Source organism: Macaca thibetana, chromosome 1, assembly GCF_024542745.1.
Source record: "Macaca thibetana thibetana isolate TM-01 chromosome 1, ASM2454274v1, whole genome shotgun sequence".
Classification (NCBI taxonomy): Eukaryota; Metazoa; Chordata; class Mammalia; order Primates; family Cercopithecidae; genus Macaca; species Macaca thibetana.
The window spans coordinates 180,945,780-180,964,197 of NC_065578.1; the positions used below are offsets into that span (position 1 = coordinate 180,945,780).

The 18,418-nt window shown below is 44.9% G+C and overlaps 1 protein-coding gene and 1 non-coding gene across 2 annotated transcripts; both read right to left on the bottom strand.

The window, feature by feature from the left end:
- Positions 1 to 318: 318 nt before the first annotated feature.
- On the bottom strand, positions 319 to 7,804 carry LOC126956463 (eukaryotic translation initiation factor 1-like). The gene is made up of 3 exons (XM_050793472.1): positions 7,731 to 7,804; positions 2,247 to 2,307; positions 319 to 699 (listed from the first exon to the last, which is right to left on the bottom strand). Exons 1-3 carry the CDS (start codon positions 7,802 to 7,804, stop codon positions 319 to 321), a joined length of 516 nt encoding a protein of 171 aa, XP_050649429.1.
- A 1,466-nt stretch (positions 7,805 to 9,270) lies between these two features.
- LOC126944645 (U6 spliceosomal RNA) lies at positions 9,271 to 9,377 on the bottom strand. The gene has a single exon (XR_007722145.1). It is a non-coding gene; the product is annotated as a U6 spliceosomal RNA (small nuclear RNA).
- Between the last annotated feature and the right edge of the window lie 9,041 nt (positions 9,378 to 18,418).

The following is an 18,418-nucleotide window of genomic DNA, read 5'->3' on the forward strand; positions in this document are numbered from 1 at the left end:
AAGAGGAGGAAGTTCAAATGAGTTGTCTCAAAGGTACTTGGAAAAAGTAACGGGCTCCAGGACAACGCTAAGGTCTCTTTCCTCTTGGAGATCTTGGGTTTCTGAGATAAAAGACTGCTCCCCCTCACCTTTTTTTTTTTTTTTTGGCTCTTTTCAGTTTATTGCATGAAGGAGTTACACTAGGCCCAGTTAAAAGCAGACCCCAAATGGTTACATTATACCAGCTGTGGAGGTTTTTAAACTTGTGACAAGGGACAGAAGGGAAATTCTTCTCAGTGCAAGGAAATCCTCACTTAAGCTTCAGTGAGCCACAAGCACTTAAACCTTCAGCTGATTGTGAACCTTCAGCTGATTGTCCTTAGCCAGTCCAAGCTCTACAAGGAGCTGGCATATGTTCTTGCGTTGGTCATCCTGTAGCTGAATTGCTTCTCCATATTCTGGATGCTCAATTACAGTACCATTGCAGGCAAGCTTCTTAAACGCCTTCACTAGTTTCTTTTTATCATAATCATCAGCAATCGCTTGGACAGTAGTAAGGGTCTTCCTGCCATTTCTCTGTTGAATTCCTATATGGATATAATCCTCAGTGCCAGCAGGAAGCAGGTCATCACCCTTACTTGCATCAGCAAAGGAATTGAAAGAGTGGAGGTCCTGGATAGCGAACTTACGATATGATTCCTTTTCCTCGATGGAAACGGGCTGCGGAAGGCAGAGGTGGCGGGAGAAGGCAGGCAGCGGGGATGGAATGTCGGGAAGTGAGGGGGCTCAAAGGGGAGGCTGCTGACTGGACCCCCCTCCGCTTTTTTTTTTTTTTTTTTTTTTTTTTTTGTAGAGATGAGACCTCATTATGTTGCCCAGACTTGTCTGGGACTCCTGGCCTCAAGCAATCCTTCTGCCTGGGCCTCCTAATATGTTGAGATTATAGGTATGAGCCACCACATCCAGTCCAAAGACTACTTTTCTGATGAGGAAGTTGTGGTGGACAAATCAGTCTATTCTTCTTCAGCTACCAGAATAAGAAAATCTTAGAAAATGATTCTTAGGCTCCCAAACTGAACATCCAACAGATCTCAAGTTGCTGTGGTGACCTGTGTTTCTAAATCAAGTCCTGCTTCCACAATTCCAAAAGAGTAATTACTAAATCAGAGATTAGGAAATGGGAAAAGAAGAAATTATCTTCATCCAAAGACAGCTTTTCCCAGAGTATATTCTGAAGAATATTAGCTCCATAATTAACAACAAGATGAAAGCGTTCCACGGTCCAATGAAATTCAGTGACACTGAAAGCCATATCCATTACTTAGAGGTACATAGCTGCAAAGTCTCACAGTCCAGAAATTAGTTTAAGATAGTTAAGTTCCATCCTGGGCAACATAGTGAGACCCTGTCTCTACAAATAATAAAAAATTAGCTGGATATAGTGGTGAGCACCTTCCAGCTACTTGGGAGGCTGAGGCATGAAGATTGCTTGAGCCCAGGAAGTCGAGGCTTCAGTGAGCCATGATCGTGCCACAGCACTCAGCTCGGGCAACAGAGTGAGTCCCTCAAAAAGAAAAATGTTAAGCTCCTTCCTTCCTTCCTTCCTTCCTTCCTTCCTTCCTTCCTTCCTTCCTTCCTTCCTTCCTTCCTTCCCTCCCTCCCTCCCTCCCTCCCTTCCTGTCTCTTTCTCTCTCTCGTTCTCTTTCTTTTTTCTTTCTTTTTTGAGACAAGGTCTCACTCTGTCACCCAGGCTGGAGTGCAGTGGCACGATCGCAGCTCACTGCAGCTTCAGCCTCCCCAGGCTCAGGTGATCCTTCCACCTCAGCCTCTGAGTAGTTGAGATTTTTTTAATTTTTTTGTAGAAACAGGGTCTTGCCATGCTGCGCAGGCTGGTCTCGAACTGCTGGACTCAAGTGATCCACCACCTTAGCCTTCCAAAGGGTTGGGATTACAGACGTGAGCCCTAAACTGTCTTTTGATATAAAACCAAAGAGCATTTTTGCTCATAACATATCCTGAGGCACATATTTAGAGAAGCACTGCCTTTGGGGACCTTTTCTCTTTAATGGGATAAATTTTGTTTTGTTCTGGATGGAAACTTCATGTAAACATGAAAAACACTCTGATAGACACACACACACACACACACACACAGCCTTAGTCCCCAGGTAGGCAGGAAAGAAAATATCCGGAACGACCGTTCCAGTTCTCGTCCCTTCCAGATGTGAAGCTGCCCTGAGGTGTGTGACATGGGATGTTGTCTGTACCTGGGTGGGGACCTGAGGCTGCTCTTTGATTGGGCAGTTAGGATGAGTGGAGGAGGAAGCTCTGGGGGTGAGTGATAGGCAGCCAGGAAAGAGATGGCTTGGGGAGCACAGAGTGGAATTTTCCCCTGGAAATCCTTTTGAACTGAAGTGGATTTGAATGTTGCACCCACGGTCACCTAGATCCCAGGGCTAAATGATTTTTCTCTTCATTTTCCAGTAATAATTAACATTGCTGTAGTGATCACAGGCAGTTTGGAGACAGTTTGTCTGGCTGTAGTGATGGAAACAAGAAGGAAACTCCTCCCTAAACCCTCAGGGAAACTTTCTTTTCTCTTCTCTCAGTTGGTGGGAAGAGGGGGACACTGAAACATTCCTGCATTGGCAAGGATTGTTCCACCTTTTGTTAAATTAAATACTTTTCAGCCTGGAATAGTGGCTCACGCTGGTAATCCCACCACTTTGGGAGGCCAAGGCGAGTGGATCACCTGAGGTCAAGAGTTCAAGACCAGCCTGAACAACATGGTGAAACACTATCTCTACTAAAAATACAAAAATCAGCTGGGCATGGTGGTGCACATCTGTAAGTCCAACTACTAAGGAGGTGGAGGCAAAAGAATTGCTTGAACCAGGAAGGTGGAGGTTGCAGTGAGCTGAGATCCTGCCACTGCACTCCAGCCTGGGCAATAGAGTGAGACTCTGTCTCAAAAAAAAAAAAAAAAAAAAAAAAATTAAACAGTTTTCAGAATCTTATATTCTTTTAGCAAAACACTCATTTTGGGTAAATGAAGATGTTTTCATTAACCATCCAAGTGACACTCCAGAGGTGGTTTTAGATTAGGAAACAGAGGCTGAGAAGCCAGGAAATCTCTCTGGGGCAGAGAAGGAATCTCTCTGGGGCAGGAAATCTCTCTGGGGCAGGGGCAGGAAAGTACGTGATGTTTTGTTTTCTAGCTCACTGGAGACCTCTGAGCCTCCAGGCATGTTGTCGGTGGCATCCTGCATTTCACTTTGAATATACAAGTTGGATTTGACAACCAGGTGAGATCAGAATCATGCCCACGGGACAGAATGCCTTTTTTTTTTTTTTTTTTTTTTTTTTTGAGATGGAGTCTTGCTCTGTTACCCAGGCCGGAGTGCTGCGGTGCAATCTCGGCTCACTGCAACCTCCGCCTCCTGGGTTCAAGTGATTCTTCTGCCTCAGTCTCCTGAGTAGCTGGAACTACAGGCATGTGCCACCACACCCGGCTAATTTTTGTATTTTTAGTAGACACAAGGTTTCATCATATTACCCAGGCTGGTCTTTAAGTCCTGACCTTGTGACCTGCCCACCTCAGCCTCCCAAAATGCTGGGATTACAGGTGTGAGCCACCGCGCCTGGCCTTAGAATGCCTTTTATACAGCCTCTTGCATTGCAGAGGAGCTGCTTTATTCCTGTCCCAGCAGCTGAGCAACTCTAAAAAGCACGGCTTTGTGTTTTATGGTGTTAATTTTGTTGATTTCTAAAGGCTTTTCTCTGTCTGCCCTTCTTTTCTTTCCTCTCTTCTTTTCTCCCAAGGAAAAAGGAAACCATAACAAAATATTACCGTATTTGAGTAAGCCATCAGAATCTGCATCTGGGAGTGAAGAGAGGGCTTTCTTTTCCATGACACAGTGCATGCCATAGAATGTCCAAACAATGAGGGACCGCAGGGATTATCCTGCCCACCTCTTATAAGAAGGTAGAGGCCCAAAGTTAAGCTCTTGCACAGGACTCTTAATCGCAGCGCCACCTCTTTCTGCTACTCCAGGCTGGAAGGGAGAGCATTATTTGTTATATAATTTCACGAGTTCTGCTGGAGCTCTGACGGGGTCTCTTCAGCATGACTTGACACGACACTATTTGGAACCATTAAGCTGGCATATCTTCTGGTGTGCTGTTAAGCTGGGGTATCTTCTAGTGTGCTGAGGATCTGGCCAGCTTGCTTACATTTGTGGGCTGACTGGCCGAGAAAGAATGAGATGACTTCAGCCTGCAAAGAAAGGCTGCTTATCTATTCTAAAACAGGCTTGATGCTTTTCTTTTTTCTTTTTACTTTGAGAAGGAGTTTTGCTCTTATTGCCCAGGCTGGAGTGCAAATGCGCGATCTCGGCTGACTGTAACTTCTGTCTCCCGCGTTCCAGCGATTCTCTTGCCCTTGCCTCCAGAGTAGCTGGGATTACAGGCACGCGCCACCACGCCTGGCTAATTCTTTTGTATTTTTAGTAGAGATGGGGTTTCACCATGTTGGCCAGGCTGACCTCAGGTGATCCACCCACCTTGGCCTCCCAAAGTGCTGGGATTACAGGCGTGTGCGTGGCCAGCCGGCTTGATGTTTTTCTGAGCACTCAACCGAATTAGTTTAGAAATGTCTGAGGCTTCTATAATGCAGAAAGAGTGAAACTGAGCAAGGAGTGCCATAACCCCCCTGGTGAAAACCCACCTGATGCTGACATCACTGGAAGCCCCTGTGTAGCTCCAGCTCTCAATTCTGTCACTTCTTTACTCCTCCTGAGTGACGACTGAGTTTAAATTCTGGGTCTCTCTGCCATGCTGTGAAAAAATGTCTTCTAAAGGATGGCCACCATGTAAGTCAGGGCCTGTGGTTGCACCAACACCTACCCATCTAGTTCCTCCTTCAAGGAGTTTCAGATCATTTGGTGCTATAGAGCCACTGATGCAGAGTATGATAATGTCTGTTCTGGATACTTTATTTCTTATTCTGGTGACAGGTTTTTTTTAAAATTTTTTATGTAAACTTTTTTTCCCCCCGATTGGCAATATCATCATTATTTGTCAATCATATTCTTTTTGTTTGTTTTTGTTTTTGAGACAGAGTCTCACTCTGTTGCCCAGGCTGGAGTGCAGTGATGTGTTCTCAGCTCACTGCAACCTTTGCCTCCCAGGCTCAAGCGATTCTCGTGCCTCAGCCTCCCAAGTAGCGGGGACTACAGGTGTGTGCCACCATACCCAGATAATTTTTTGTAGAGTGGGGTTTAGCCATGCTGCCGAGGCTGGTCTTAAACTCCTGGGCTCAAGTGATCTGCACCCCTTGGCTTCCCAAAGTGCTGGGATTAGAGGTGTGAGCCACCACACCTGGCCTTACATTCTTCAAATTAGTGTGTGTTGACAGTAATTGCCTATTAGTTGGACCTGTGACTACATTAACAAAAATAATCTTTCATGTAGCATATAGGGTTAGAGTGATAGGGCAGGAAGAAAAAAAGGAAAAGGAAAAGGATAGAGAGAAAGAGTTCTGTACGTTAAAGAATGTGTTGCTCTTGGAGTCTCTGAGATCTTGGCAAGGCCTGCAACGAATTATGTGTGTTGTTTTCTCTGGATCCTCAGTGAAAATTTGAGCTATGAATAAGAGTTAGAAAGAATAGGACACTGTATTTTCCAGAGTAGAAATATAAATACATGTTTTACAGCCTCAGAGTGAATTCCCATAACTGAACTCACACTGTAGAATGTAATTTGACATCTCCCTCAGTCACAGCCACTAAGAGCAACCGCCATCGAGAACCTAATGTTACTCAGAAAACCAGGACCATCAAATCCTAGGGTTGGGAGGATCTTGGAGGTTATCTTGTCCCTTTTATGCCTTCTAGCTCTTGAGCAATAAGGGAATCTGGAGCAGTGAGGGATGGGAGGGGACAGAGGCGGGGAGCCTCTGCCTCTGACTTTGTCTCAAAGATTCCAGAAATGAGGATGCATTCTTGGTCACCAAAATGCTATCTATCTTATTCTAGTGTTTAGTTTTAAGAAGCCCCAGTGCAAGGATAAGAGTGATTAATATTATCAGGAGCACAACATGTTGTGCCTGGCACCATGCCAAGCACTTACAACACATCTTACCTCATTTACTACAACAGCTCCATGAACGTAAGCACTTCATTTATAAAGAGAGCAACACAGAAAAAGGTGAGTAAGTTACTCTGGACTTAGCAAGTGGCAGAGCTGGGGTTCAAACTAAAGTTTGACTGATTTTGCACCTCAACCGTTTTTTTTGAGATGGGAGTCTCTTTATATTGCCCTGGCTGGTCTTGAACTCCTGGGTTCAAGTGGTCCTCCTGTCTCAGCCTCCCCTGTAGCTGGAACTATAGGTGCACACCACCATTCCAAGCTCCTGTATCTCTAACTTTTCTGGTATTTTTATGCCCTGCCATTTGCAAGAAAGTCTTACTATTATAAAATGGTTCTTTTTATGTGCTGTATAATTGGTTTTGACTTACAAGCCAAAAGACATTTTCTTTGAAAATAACAAGAAGTTCATAATTAGGGTTGCTGGGCTTAGCAAATAAAAATACAGGGTGCCCAGTACAGTCAAATTTCAGACAGACAACAAATAATTTTTTAGTTTGTGTGTTTTAAATATTTTTAGCCTATGTCCAAAATATTACATGGGACATACTTAAAACTAAAAAAAAAAATTATTTGTTTGGTATTCAAATTTCCTGGTCATCCTGTATCTTATCTGTATTCACAATGAATGAGACCAAGTTGCTAAATTTAGTCCCTTTGTAGGCCACAGTGTTGCTCTGTTCCATGGCTGATGACTCTCTAGTGGGAACTTCTTCATCTAGGGCCTTCTGTAAACCCTTCAGTCCCATCCCTTGTGTCTTTTTTTTTTTTTCCCTTTTTTTTTTTGTTCTGAGTCCTTTGTGTGTTCTAGATTCTACTACTTCACTGGTTATGTGTGTGGCAAGCATCTTCTCCCAGTGTGTGTCTAGCCTTCTCCCCTCCCCTCCCCCCCTCCCGTTTCGTTTCGTTTCGTTTCATTTCGTTTCGTTTCGTTTCATTCAGCGTCTGATATGGTTTGACTGTGTCCTCACCCAACTCTCATCTTGAATTCCCACGTGTTGAGGGAGCGACCAGGTGGGAGATAATTGAATCATGGGGGCGGGTCTTTCCCGTGCTGTTCTCGTGATAGTGAATAAATCTCACGAGATCTGATGGTTTTAAGATGGGGAGTTTCGGTGCAGAAGAGTTTTTCTCTTGTCTACCGCCGTGTGAGATATGCCTTCCACCTTCCATCATGATTGTGAGGCTTCCCCAGCCATGTGGACTTACAGTTGTAAGTCCAATAAGCCTCTTTCTTTAGTAAATTGCCCAGTCCTGGGTATGTCTTTATTAGCAGGGTGAAAACGGACTAATACAGCACCCAAAATGTTTTTAATAAGAGAGTAGGATCAGGGTTCGTTTTTCTAGCTCGGCTGGCCCATGGGGCCCTGGCACACTGAAAATTTCGGCCCTTGGAACACACAGGGTTTGGTGTGGCTGTGCGGGGTTGCCAGGGTAAATGCCAGTGTCGCTATGGGCCCTTTCGAGGACCAGAAAGCAGGATGGTGCCACAGCCCTTGGGGGAATTCAGGCCAGCTGCTCAAAGGTGCGGATCTTGCCCCAGCCTTGGGGATGCAGCTGGGCCCTGGCCGCTCACACGCAGTGCGAACCTTTACTCTGGGTACCTCCTGAACCCGCACAACCGCAGCTGTGGGCCTGAAACCATAGCCGTTTTGTTTTCCGGGCCTGGAAGCTTCATCTTCCGATCAGGATCAGAAGTGGCCGGTTGGTGCGATTCACAAAAAGCCTCTTCAGTATAACCTGGCTGAAGGTGGACAGCTTGACCAACAGCCCTAGGTAGATGTCCAGCGCTTGGGCTCCCTGCGCCCAGCCTTTCTGTCCTTGCTGTGGTGGATGTCGACTCCCACGATGGCGCCTCCGGCTCCACGAGGCCGGGAAGGAGCCATTTCACTTTCTTTACGGGATCTTTGATAAACACATTTTATCAGTGTTCTCCTTTATTATCTGTTGATTTGTTTTGAGACAGGCTCTGGCTCTGTTGCCCAGCCTGGAATCCAGGGGCACGATGTCAGCTCACTCCAGCCTCCACCTCCCGGGTTCAAACAATCCTTCCACCTCAGCCTCCTGAGTATCTGGGACCATAGGTACGCATCACCACACCCAGCTGATTTTTGTGTGTTTTGTAGATACGGGGTCTTCCTACATTGCCCAGGTTGGTCTTGAACTCGTGGCCTCAAGCAAATGTTTTCCTTCATAGTTAGTACTTTTGTGTCTTATTTAAGAAATTTGGCTGGGCATGGTGGCTCATGCCCTGTAATCCCAGCACTTTGGGAGGCTGAGGTAGGCAGATCACTTGAGGCCAAGAGTTAAAGACCAGCCTGGCCAACATAGTGAAACCCTGTCTCTACTAAAAACACAAAAAAATTAGCTGGGCCTGGTGGCACACGCCTGTAATCCCAGCTACTCGGGAGGCTGAGGCATGAGAATCGATTGCATCTGGGAGGCAGAAGCGATAGTGAGCCAAGATCACGCCACTGCACTGCAGCCTGGGTGACAGAGTGAGACTCTATCTCAAAAAAAAAAAACAAAAAACCAAAAAAATTCTTCCCTGCTCTGTGAATATAGACGTGTTCTCTTATTTCATTATGATTTTTGTTTTGTTTTACTTTTTGTATTTGTCTTTTTTTTTTTTTTTTTTTTTTTTTTTGAGACAGAGTCTTACTCTGTCGCCCAGGCTGGAGTGCAGTGGCATGATCTTGGCTCATTGCAACCTCTGCCTCCCAGGTTCAAGTGATTCCCTCCTGGGTAGCTGGGATTACAGGCACCCACCACCACACTCAGCTAATTTTTTTGTATTTTTAGTGAAGGTGGGGTTTCACCATGTTGGCCAGGCTGGTTTCGAATTCCTGACCTCAGGTGATCCACCACCTCGGCCACCCAAAGTGCTGGAATTACAGGCGTGAGCCACTGTGCCTGGCCATATTTAGGTCTAATCTGCCAGTATTTCTGCTTGTGTGCAGTATGTTGTTGGGTCCTCCATTGTCCCAGCACTAGTTATGAGTGATCCATCTTTCTTTGATGATCAACAATTAAAAAAAAAATCTTTAAAAAAATATGGAATGCTGATTTTACAGTGAACTATGATTGTGACACTGCACTCCAGCCTGAACAACAGAGCGAGACCATCTCTTTAAAAAAAAAAAGAAAAAGAAAGATCTCTTAATGAATTGGTGTGCCATCCTGGTAAAGGGGCCATGCTGATCTTCTCTGTATAGTTCCTATTTTAGTATATGTGCTGCCAAAGTGAGTGCTAATCAACAATTTTAGTATTTCTGTGACTGTTCCCACTGCTGGACAATGAGCTACTTTTATCTCTATATTACTGGAGTCTAGCATATAGGATTTGTCTCTGAGAGTGGGCTAAATAATTGTTGAACTGTGTTTTTTTTTTTTTTTTTTTTGAGATGGAATCTTGTTCTGTCACCCAGGCTGGAGTGCAGTGGTGTAATCTTGGCTCACTGAAACCTCTGCCTCCCAGGTTCAAGTGATTCTCGTGCCTCAGCCTTCCGAGTAGCTAGGATTACAGGCATACACCACCACACCTGGCTAATTTTTGTATTTTTAGCAGAGATGGAGTTTCACCATGTTGACCAGGCTGGTCTTGAGCTCCTGGCCTCAGGTGCTCAAGCCTGCAAAAGTGCTGGTATTACAGGCGTGAGCCACTGTACCTGGCTTGAACTATGTTCTTAATCCTGGGCACCACCTGCAAAAATCTGTTAATATAAGTAGGGGCTTAAGCAAAGGAAGATTTCTGCTAATGAGGAATTTTATCTCAAGTAACTGTTGAATTTACTAAATGAGTTGCTGAGTTTCATTATTAGAATAATAATTGTATTAGTCAGTTCTCGAATGCTATAAAGAAATACCTGAGACTGGGCCGGATGTCGTGGCTCACTCCTGTAATCCCAGCACTTTGGGAGGCCAAGGTGGGTGGATTACCTGAAGTCAAGAGTTCGAGACCAGCCTGACCAACATGGCAAAACCCCATCTCTACTAAAAATACAAAGTTAGCCGGGCGTGGTGGCAGGGGCCTGTAATCCCAACGACTTGGGAGGCTGAGGCAGAATTGCTTGAACCCGCGAGACAGAGGTTACAGTGAGCCAAGATTGTGCCATTGCACTCCAGTGTGGGTGACAGAGCAATACTCTGTGCCAAAAAAAAACACCAAAAACCCACAAAAAACAAAAAACTGAGACTGGGTAATTTATAAAGAAAAGAGTGTGCCGGGCGCGGTGGCTCAAGCCTGTAATCCCAGCACTTGGGAGGCCGAGACGGGTGGATCACGAGGTCAGGAGATCAAGACCGTCCTGGCTAACACGGTGAAACCCCGTCTCTACTAAAAAAAAAAAAAATACAAAAAAACTAGCCGGGCGAGGTGGCGGGCACCTGTAGTCCCAGCTACTTGGGAGGCTGAGGCAGGAGAAGGGCGTGAACCCGGGGGGGGCGGAGCTTGCAGTGAGCTGAGCCAAGATCACGCCACTGCACTCCAGCCTGGGGACAGAGTGAGACTCCGTCTCAAAAAAAAAAAAAAAAAAAAAAAAAAAAAAAAAGAAAAGAGGTTTAGTTGGCTCAGGGTTCTGCTGGCTGTACAGGAAGTATAGAGGCTGCTTCGGGGAACTTACAATCATGGCAGAAGGCTAAGGGAAAGCAGGCATGTCTTATGTAGCCAGAGCAGGAGGAAGAGACAGTAGGCCGGGGATGCCACACACCTCTAAACAACCAGAATTGTGGGATAGCTCACTCACTCACGAGAACAGCTCCAAGGAGATGGTACTAAACCATTCATGAAAACTGCCTCCATGTCCCAGTCACCTCCCACCAGGCCCCGTCTCCAACACTGGGGATTACAATTGAACATGAGATTTGGGTGGGAACACAGATTCAAACCATATCAATAATAATATTTCAATAATAATTCAATAGATACCTTTCACTGAGATTTGACCAAGGCCAGGCGAAGCTTTACTCATATTCTCACTTTTCATCCTCACACGGCATAGTCAGGAAGAAAATGTCATCATCAGTATTCGCAGAGGAAGAAGCTATGGTTCGGGGTGACCTGGTGTGCTGGAGGTCACACAGAGCAGGATGCAGGCTGGGACTATGAGCAGCTCTGTAATGACAGCTCAGAAAACCTCTAACACAAACTTGACCTCATTCTGCCTCTTCAGCATCACAAGGTGCTAAACCAGATGCCTAGAAATAGGGCACAGCTTTCCAGCTGGGACATTTCTATACAGGACCTGTAGTCTCTATAACCAAAAGGGACCCTAGGTGAGAGTCTACATGTAAAAGTTAGTGGGGCTTACATTTTGGCCCAACTGCAGAAGAAACTTTCTAAACTAGAATTGTTTGAAGTGGAACCATTCCCAGCAGTGTTAGAAGTTTTGCACCATCCAGCTGTACTGTGTGACATCCACCAATCACTGGAACAGGTCCTGATAGAGTAGTACCCACTCTCCATAGATCTCATTTCCAGGTCTCCCATTGTCCTGAGGCCCCCATTTCTCTCAGAGCTCCTGTATCTTGGGGTCTGAGTATTTGATAAACATTGCTTGAACCCCTCTATTTGTCAGGTACTATACCAGGTGCCAGGGGTGCAGACATGGATAAAAGACAGTTATCCTCAGGATGGTCACTGAGGCAGAAAGATTCATTAACACGATTTTATTATAATCTGGTAAATGTTAAGATGTGCACTGTCCCTTCCCAGAGAAGGGCCCTGGTCCTAACAGGACCATGTCTGGAAAAGATGCCTTTTGAGATGAATGACTCTTGAAGGATGAGGAGATTTAAGTCAGGCAAAGAAAGTCCGTAGTGATGTGGCTGGGGGTGGTGGAGAACCCATGCCATTCTAAGAACCAAAGAGTAGTGGCCGGACACAGCGGCTCATGCCTGTAATGCCAGCGCTTTGAGAGGCTGAGGTGGGCGGATCACCCAAGGTCAGGAGTTCGAGATCAGCCTGGCCAACATGGTGAAACCCTGTTTCTACTAAAAATACAAATATAAGCCAGACGCGGTGACGGGCGCCTGTAATCCCAGCTATTCAGGAGGCTAAGGCAGGAGAATCACTTGAACCTGAGAGGCAGAGGTTGCAGTGGGCCAAGATAGCACCACTGCACTCCAGCCTGGGCAATGAGAGCGAAACTCGGTCTCAAAAAAAAAAAAGAAAAAAAAATACAGAACCAGTGAGTATCTTTGAATCTCAGCATAGACTGCTTCCCTGTTCCTCAGCTTTTCCCCTTTGCCTTCTCCCTGGGACTTTTCCCAATCTTTCCCCTGGATAGAAAGCCTTGGAGTTCTCCCATTATCTGTAATTCTTACCTATCTCCACAAAGTCATTTATCTCTTGACCTCTGTTTTATTTTATTTATTATTAATTTCTTTCTTTTCTTTCTTTTTTTTTTTTAAACTGGGTCTTGCTGTGTTGCCCTGGCTGGAGTACAGTGACATGATCTTGGCTCACTGCAACCTCCACCTCCTGGGTTCAAGTGATTCTGCCTCAGCCTCCTGAGTAGCTGGGACTACAGGCGTATGCCACCACGCCCGGCTAATTTTTGTAGTTTTAGTAGAGATGGGGTTTTCCTGTGTTGGCCAGGCTGGTCTTGAACTCCTGACCTCAGGTGATCTGCCCACCTTAGCCTCCCAAAGTGCTAGGATTACAGGCATGAGCCACTGCGCCCCGTCTTGACTTCTGTTTTAATTCTAATTATGTGCTGGGGTCTAAAAGTTCATTGTAAGGCAAACTCTCAGAGACAGTAACTCAGGAAAGGAGTGGAGAAGGCTCCAGACCCAGCATCTGAAGTGCAAGTGCACACTGGCCTGCGCGGAGCAGAGTGAGCGAACTGTGCATGGTCCACAGCACCACTTGAGGCCCAGAAACCCCTGGCTGCCGAAACACCACTGAGATCCTCCTTGGTAGCAACCAGGTGTGTGGAAAGCGCTTCCACACCAGAAAGACCTGGAGTTAAATTCTGGCCCCACTTCCTAGCTTCTCCACAGAAAGTGACTTTCCTTGTCTGAGTCTTAGTTTTCTTATCTGTAAAATTGCTAGGAAATAAGTGCCCTTCAGGGTTGTTCTAGGATTAAACAGGATGGCCCATGGAAAGAACTGCCAGGGAGGTGCCCAATCAATGTCACTTTCGTCTAGATTTCTTTGTGTGAAGGAACTGACTAGAAGAAAATACCCCAAAGCAATCGATACTTTTTCCCAAAGTATTAGAATAAATTTAGAAAATTTGCACTTAAAATCTTATTTGTGGTGGCCAGGTGCAATGGCTTATGCCTGTAATCCCAGCACTTTGGGAGGCTGATGTGGGCGGATCACTTGAGGTCATGAGTTCAAGACTAGCCTGGCCAACATGGTGAAACCCGTGTCTACCAAAAATACAAGAATTAGCCGGGTGTGGTGATGCACACCTGTAATCCCAGCTACTGAGGACGCAGAGGCAGGGGACTCACTTGAACCCGAGAGGCAGACGTTGCCGTGAGCCAAGATTGCACCACTGTACTCTAGCCTGGGCAACAGAGTGTGACTCCATCTCAAATAATAAAAATAAAATAAAATCTTTTTTGTGGAAAATGTAAGCCTAGGGATATTCCTAGGGCCAGAGAGTAGGTAGATTTATTTTTTATTTTTTAAAAAGCTTTAATATTTTATATAGAGAGAATCTCACTATGTTGCCCAGGCTGGTCTCAAACTCCTGGCCTCAGGTGATTCTCCCACTTTGGCCTCCCAAAGTGCTGGGATTACAGGCATGAGCCACTATGCCTGACCCAAAGAGTGGGTGGATTCTGGAGGCAACTGGACTTGAGGATCTTTTTCCAGCAAATACTAGAAAAGATCATCTGAGAGATGAATATTGACCATCATCCCACTACACCTTCTGAGGGATATTCTGCAAGTACCCGCATGTCTGACTCTGTCTCACAGTCCTTATATTATTGAGAGTCCTTTCTGTTATCTTACTTAAAGTTTCTTGTACTTCAGCATGAGTCATGCTCTCTTCTTATAGCAAGGGAGTACTGCTATAAAATGGACATTTTAACTACATAGCAACATCCTGTTTCATCTGAAGCTCTGTTGCTCCTTCATTTGCCTGGTTTACAAGTTATCATACTATATTATGGAATGCTGGGCCTAAGCCAGACCTCTTCATTCACATGAGGAAACTGAGGCTCAGAGAAGTCCATTACCTAGCTATGATTCTACAGCCAGTAAGGCATAAGAGCTGAGTTAGAACTCAAGTTTTCTGAGTCCCAAATCTAGAGTTTTTTTCTCTTCCCTTTCACTGAAGGGCTCCTTTTACTGGTCACATGTCTGGAAGTGACCCAGGCCCTTTCATACATCTCTAAGAGCCAATGTCAGATGTTTTATCCTGGGAGTCAGAAGACCCAAGAATCCCAGTCTTAAGCCTCTTCAGAATTGCTCCTCTGAACTGGGCGTGGTGGCTCATGCCTGTAATCCTATTTTGGTAAGTCAAGGATTACTTACTTACCAAAGTAAGATTGCTTGAAGCCAGGAGTTCGAGACAAGCCTGGGCAACAGAGGGAAACCCAGTCTCTACCAAAACAAAAAAAGAAAAAATAAAAGGATTTCTCCCAAGGAGAATGCAAGGAGAATGACAACAGAGCTTTTATTTATGTGCTTTTTAGGGATACCAAATACCATTGGTGAAGCAGGAATGTCTTTTGCAAACTGGGGCCTTTGCATGAGAAGATTCAATTAGAGACAGATAGATAGACAGACAGATATAAAAATATAATTATACATTGTAATTATATATGTATAAATTATGTAATATAACATTTTATATTTTTGAATATATGTATTTTGGGGGTAAGGTAAGAATCATAACTTCCACCATTTTTTTTGTTTTGTTTTGTTTTTTTTCCAAGATGGAGTCTCCCTCTGTCGCTCAGGTTGGAGTACAGTGGCACAATCTCAGCTCACTGCAACCTCCACCTCCCGGGTTCAAGCGATTCTCCTGCCTCAGCCTCTCGAGTGGCTGGAATTAACAGGTGCCCGCCACCACACTCAGCTAATTTTTGTATTTTTAATAGAGACAGGGTTTCACCATGTTGGTCAGGCAGGCCTTGAACTGCTGACCTCAGGTGATCCACCCGCCTCAGCCTCCCAAAGTGTTGGGATAACAGGCGTGAGCCACTGTGCCCAGCCACTTCCACTGATTTTTTTAAAAAGGGGTCTAGGGCTTGAAAAAGTCTGAATCATTCATTCATTATTCATTCATTCAACAATTTTTTTTTTTGAATGCTTATGTAAGGTACTCTACTAGGGCCAGAGAATGTTAATGGAAATATGGAAATAAAATACACATGTTCCTACCCTCATAACACTTTCATTCTAGTGAGAGAACTGAATGACAAACAATAAACAAATAACAACAAAATGTCACCTTAGGACAGACTGCAAAAAAAAAAAAAAAAAAAAAGCTAGGAATTACTGATCTGACTATACTTTGTATTTCTCTCTGGATTTTATATTTTCACTTTCCTTCTGAGAAAGTCAAATTTCTCTAAAAACACACCCAATTTAACTTCTCAGTTGTAATTTAAAGGATAGTTACATCTCTAAGTCCTCCAAACCTCCACTTCAATGGTTTTGTTTGTTTGTTTGTTTTGAGACAGAGTCTCATTCTGTTGCCCAGGCTGGAGTACAGTGGCAGTGTGTCGGCTCACTGCAACCTCCATCTCCTGGGTTCAAGCAATTCTCCTGTCTCAGCCTCCCGAGTAGCTGGGATTACAGGCACCCACCACCATGCCCATGCCCAACTAATTATATTTTTAGTAGAGACGTGGGGTTCACCATGTTGGCCAGGCTGGTCTCGAACTCCTGACCTCAGGTGATCTGCCCGCCTCGGCCTCCCAAAGTGCTGGTATTACAGGCATGAGCCACCACACCTGGCAGTGGGGTTGTTTTATCCACCAGGCTATTGAATAGATGCATGCTGCTTTCTTCCCTGCCTCACAGGCAGGCAAGATCATTCCAGGTCTCTAGAAATGACAGGTCTGTTTGCCCAGCATGAGCAATGTGGTTTCCCATGGCAGAATCTCCCTCCCTATAGATTGCAGCTGCTGCTTGTGCAAGACTGAATGATCTGAAAGACTCACAAAAACAGAACACCAAGATGTACCAGTGAATTTTTAAGATTTGTGAACCGTCAGGATATTGTTCAAAATTGTATCAGATTAAATCTTTGCTTATTGCTAAGTGAGTTTTTCATATGTGCATATCTGTTTTATTCAAATGCAAGTGATTTACACAAACCCCCATCTGCAATCCTTAAGACACTCACAGAGTGATGCAGTATTAGGTAACTAGAATTGTATCTATTTTTTGTTGTTGTTGTTGCCTCCCCTGCCATACCAGTTGTTTTTTTTTGTTGTTGGTTTTTTTTTTTTTGAGATGGAGTCTCTGTCTGTCACCAGGTTGGAGTGCAGTGGTGCAATCTCGGCTCACTGTAGCCCCTGCCACCCGGGTGCTAGCAGTTCTCCTGCCTCAGCCTCCCAAGTAGCTGGGACTATAGGCACACACCACCACGCCTGGCTAATTTTTGTATTTTTAGTAGAGATGGTGTTTCACTATGTTGGCAGGCTGGTCTCGAACTCATGACCTCAAGTGATCCTTTCGCCTCAGCCTCCCAAAGTGTTGGGATTACGGGTGTGAGAAACTGCACCTGGCCATCGTACCTATTTTTGAACTGGTTGTTCTAAATTCATCTATGTGAGTGGGCAGTAAAAAGAAGGGGTGACCTGTCGAAAGTCTTACAACTCAAAACAAAAAATAAAGAAAGTCCTACAACTCAATGGCAAAGGTGAAATTCAAATCTAAGACGTATGATTTCTAGATCTCTGCTCTCCAGGCACGAGATTAGATCCGACAGCCTGACTCAGATTACACCTGTTATGTGCATACAATATTATCAGAATGCTGTGGGGCTCCAGCCTGTTAGAATTTCCTGTTTTAGCTGGGAGTGGAGACTCATGCCCCTGAGCATTTTTGAGGCTGAGGTGGGAGGATCTCTTGAGCCTAGGCCATCCAGGGTGCAGTGAACTATATGACAGTGCCACTATACTCCAGTTAGGGTGACAGAATGGGACCCAGTCTCTAAAAAAAAAATTAAATTTAAAAAACGAATTTTCTGCCCGGTGCTGTGGCTGCTCACACCTGTAATCCCAGCACTTTGGGAGGCCACAGTGTGAGGATCGCTTGAGCCCAGGAGTACAAGACGAGCCTGGGCAGCATAGTGAGACCCCATCTCTCCCCACCAAAAATAAAATATTTGCTGGGCATGGGAATGTGTACCTGTGGTCCCAGCTACTTAAGAGGCTGAGGAGGGAGGATCGCTTGAGTCTGGGAGTTCGAGGCTACAGTGAGTTGTGATCACGCCACTTTACTCTAGCCTGGGTGACAGAGTGAGATCCTGTGTCTTTGGTTTGTTGTTATTGTTGTTTTCTTTTGAGACAGAGTCTCTCTGTCAACCCTGTCTCTTCAAAAAAAATTTTTTTTCTTGTCCTGACTAGTTTTAGGGAAAGTGTCACACCATCAGAAAGGCCAGTTCTGATTTAGAAAAAAATAAACCTTTTCAATTAAATACGAAGATGTAGTTGTAACACTTTGGACCAAAAATACAAGTAAATTACACTTAAAAAAAAAAGATGTTGGTGAAGGCCATGGACATCACTTGGAAAGTGAGTCATGTAAGGTTAACAATGAGATACCATCAGATTCCCAGGTGAGTGTCTGAAGTCCCATTGGCTGTCCAAAGAGGGTCTGAATTGGTTTGAACTCAACTGTTGACTTCTCTTTTTCATAACCTTTCTTTCTACATCCATCTTCACTTAGTTTCTCCCTCCCATTCCTTAATATACTGGATTTGATGAGGAGATGAATTCCCTTCCTCTGAGAGTCTCTTTGGAGACAGGCTTCAGGTCATGGTATTCCAGCATTTAGGGTGCACGGCAGCCCCCCGGTGAAGGCATGGGAAAGTGTCAGAAAATGAAATGGGCCTCCACTGGAGAGACAGTCCAGCTTCTTTCCCAAGGAGCCATCGGATATTTATAGAGAGCCAGGCTTAGGATGTATGCCCATTGCTGAGAAGGTTTTGTGGCCTGATCTGGTATACATTAGAGGCTCTATCTTTCCATCTCCTCAGTTCATGAAGCGTTAGTTCCTGGCCTAGGAGAAACTGAAAGCCAAACCAAACAGGGGACTTTTCTTCTTCATAGTTATTGTGAGCCAGCCAATTCCAGGATTTAAGCTTAGGCTTGT

What these genes read in the sequence shown, in the direction of transcription:
- LOC126956463 (XM_050793472.1), bottom strand. Translation starts at nt 7,804, where the DNA reads ATGAAGCTTCCAGGCCCGGAAAACAAAACGGCTATGGTTTCAGGCCCA. An exon ending in CGGTTGTGCGGGTTCAGGAG is followed by an intron (nt 2,308 to 7,730) that starts GTACCCAGAGTA and finishes ACTCACCCCCAG; the next exon opens with AGCTTCCTCCTCCACTCATC. An exon ending in AGCCTCAGGTCCCCACCCAG is followed by an intron (nt 700 to 2,246) that starts GTACAGACAACA and finishes TGCCTTCCGCAG; the next exon opens with CCCGTTTCCATCGAGGAAAA.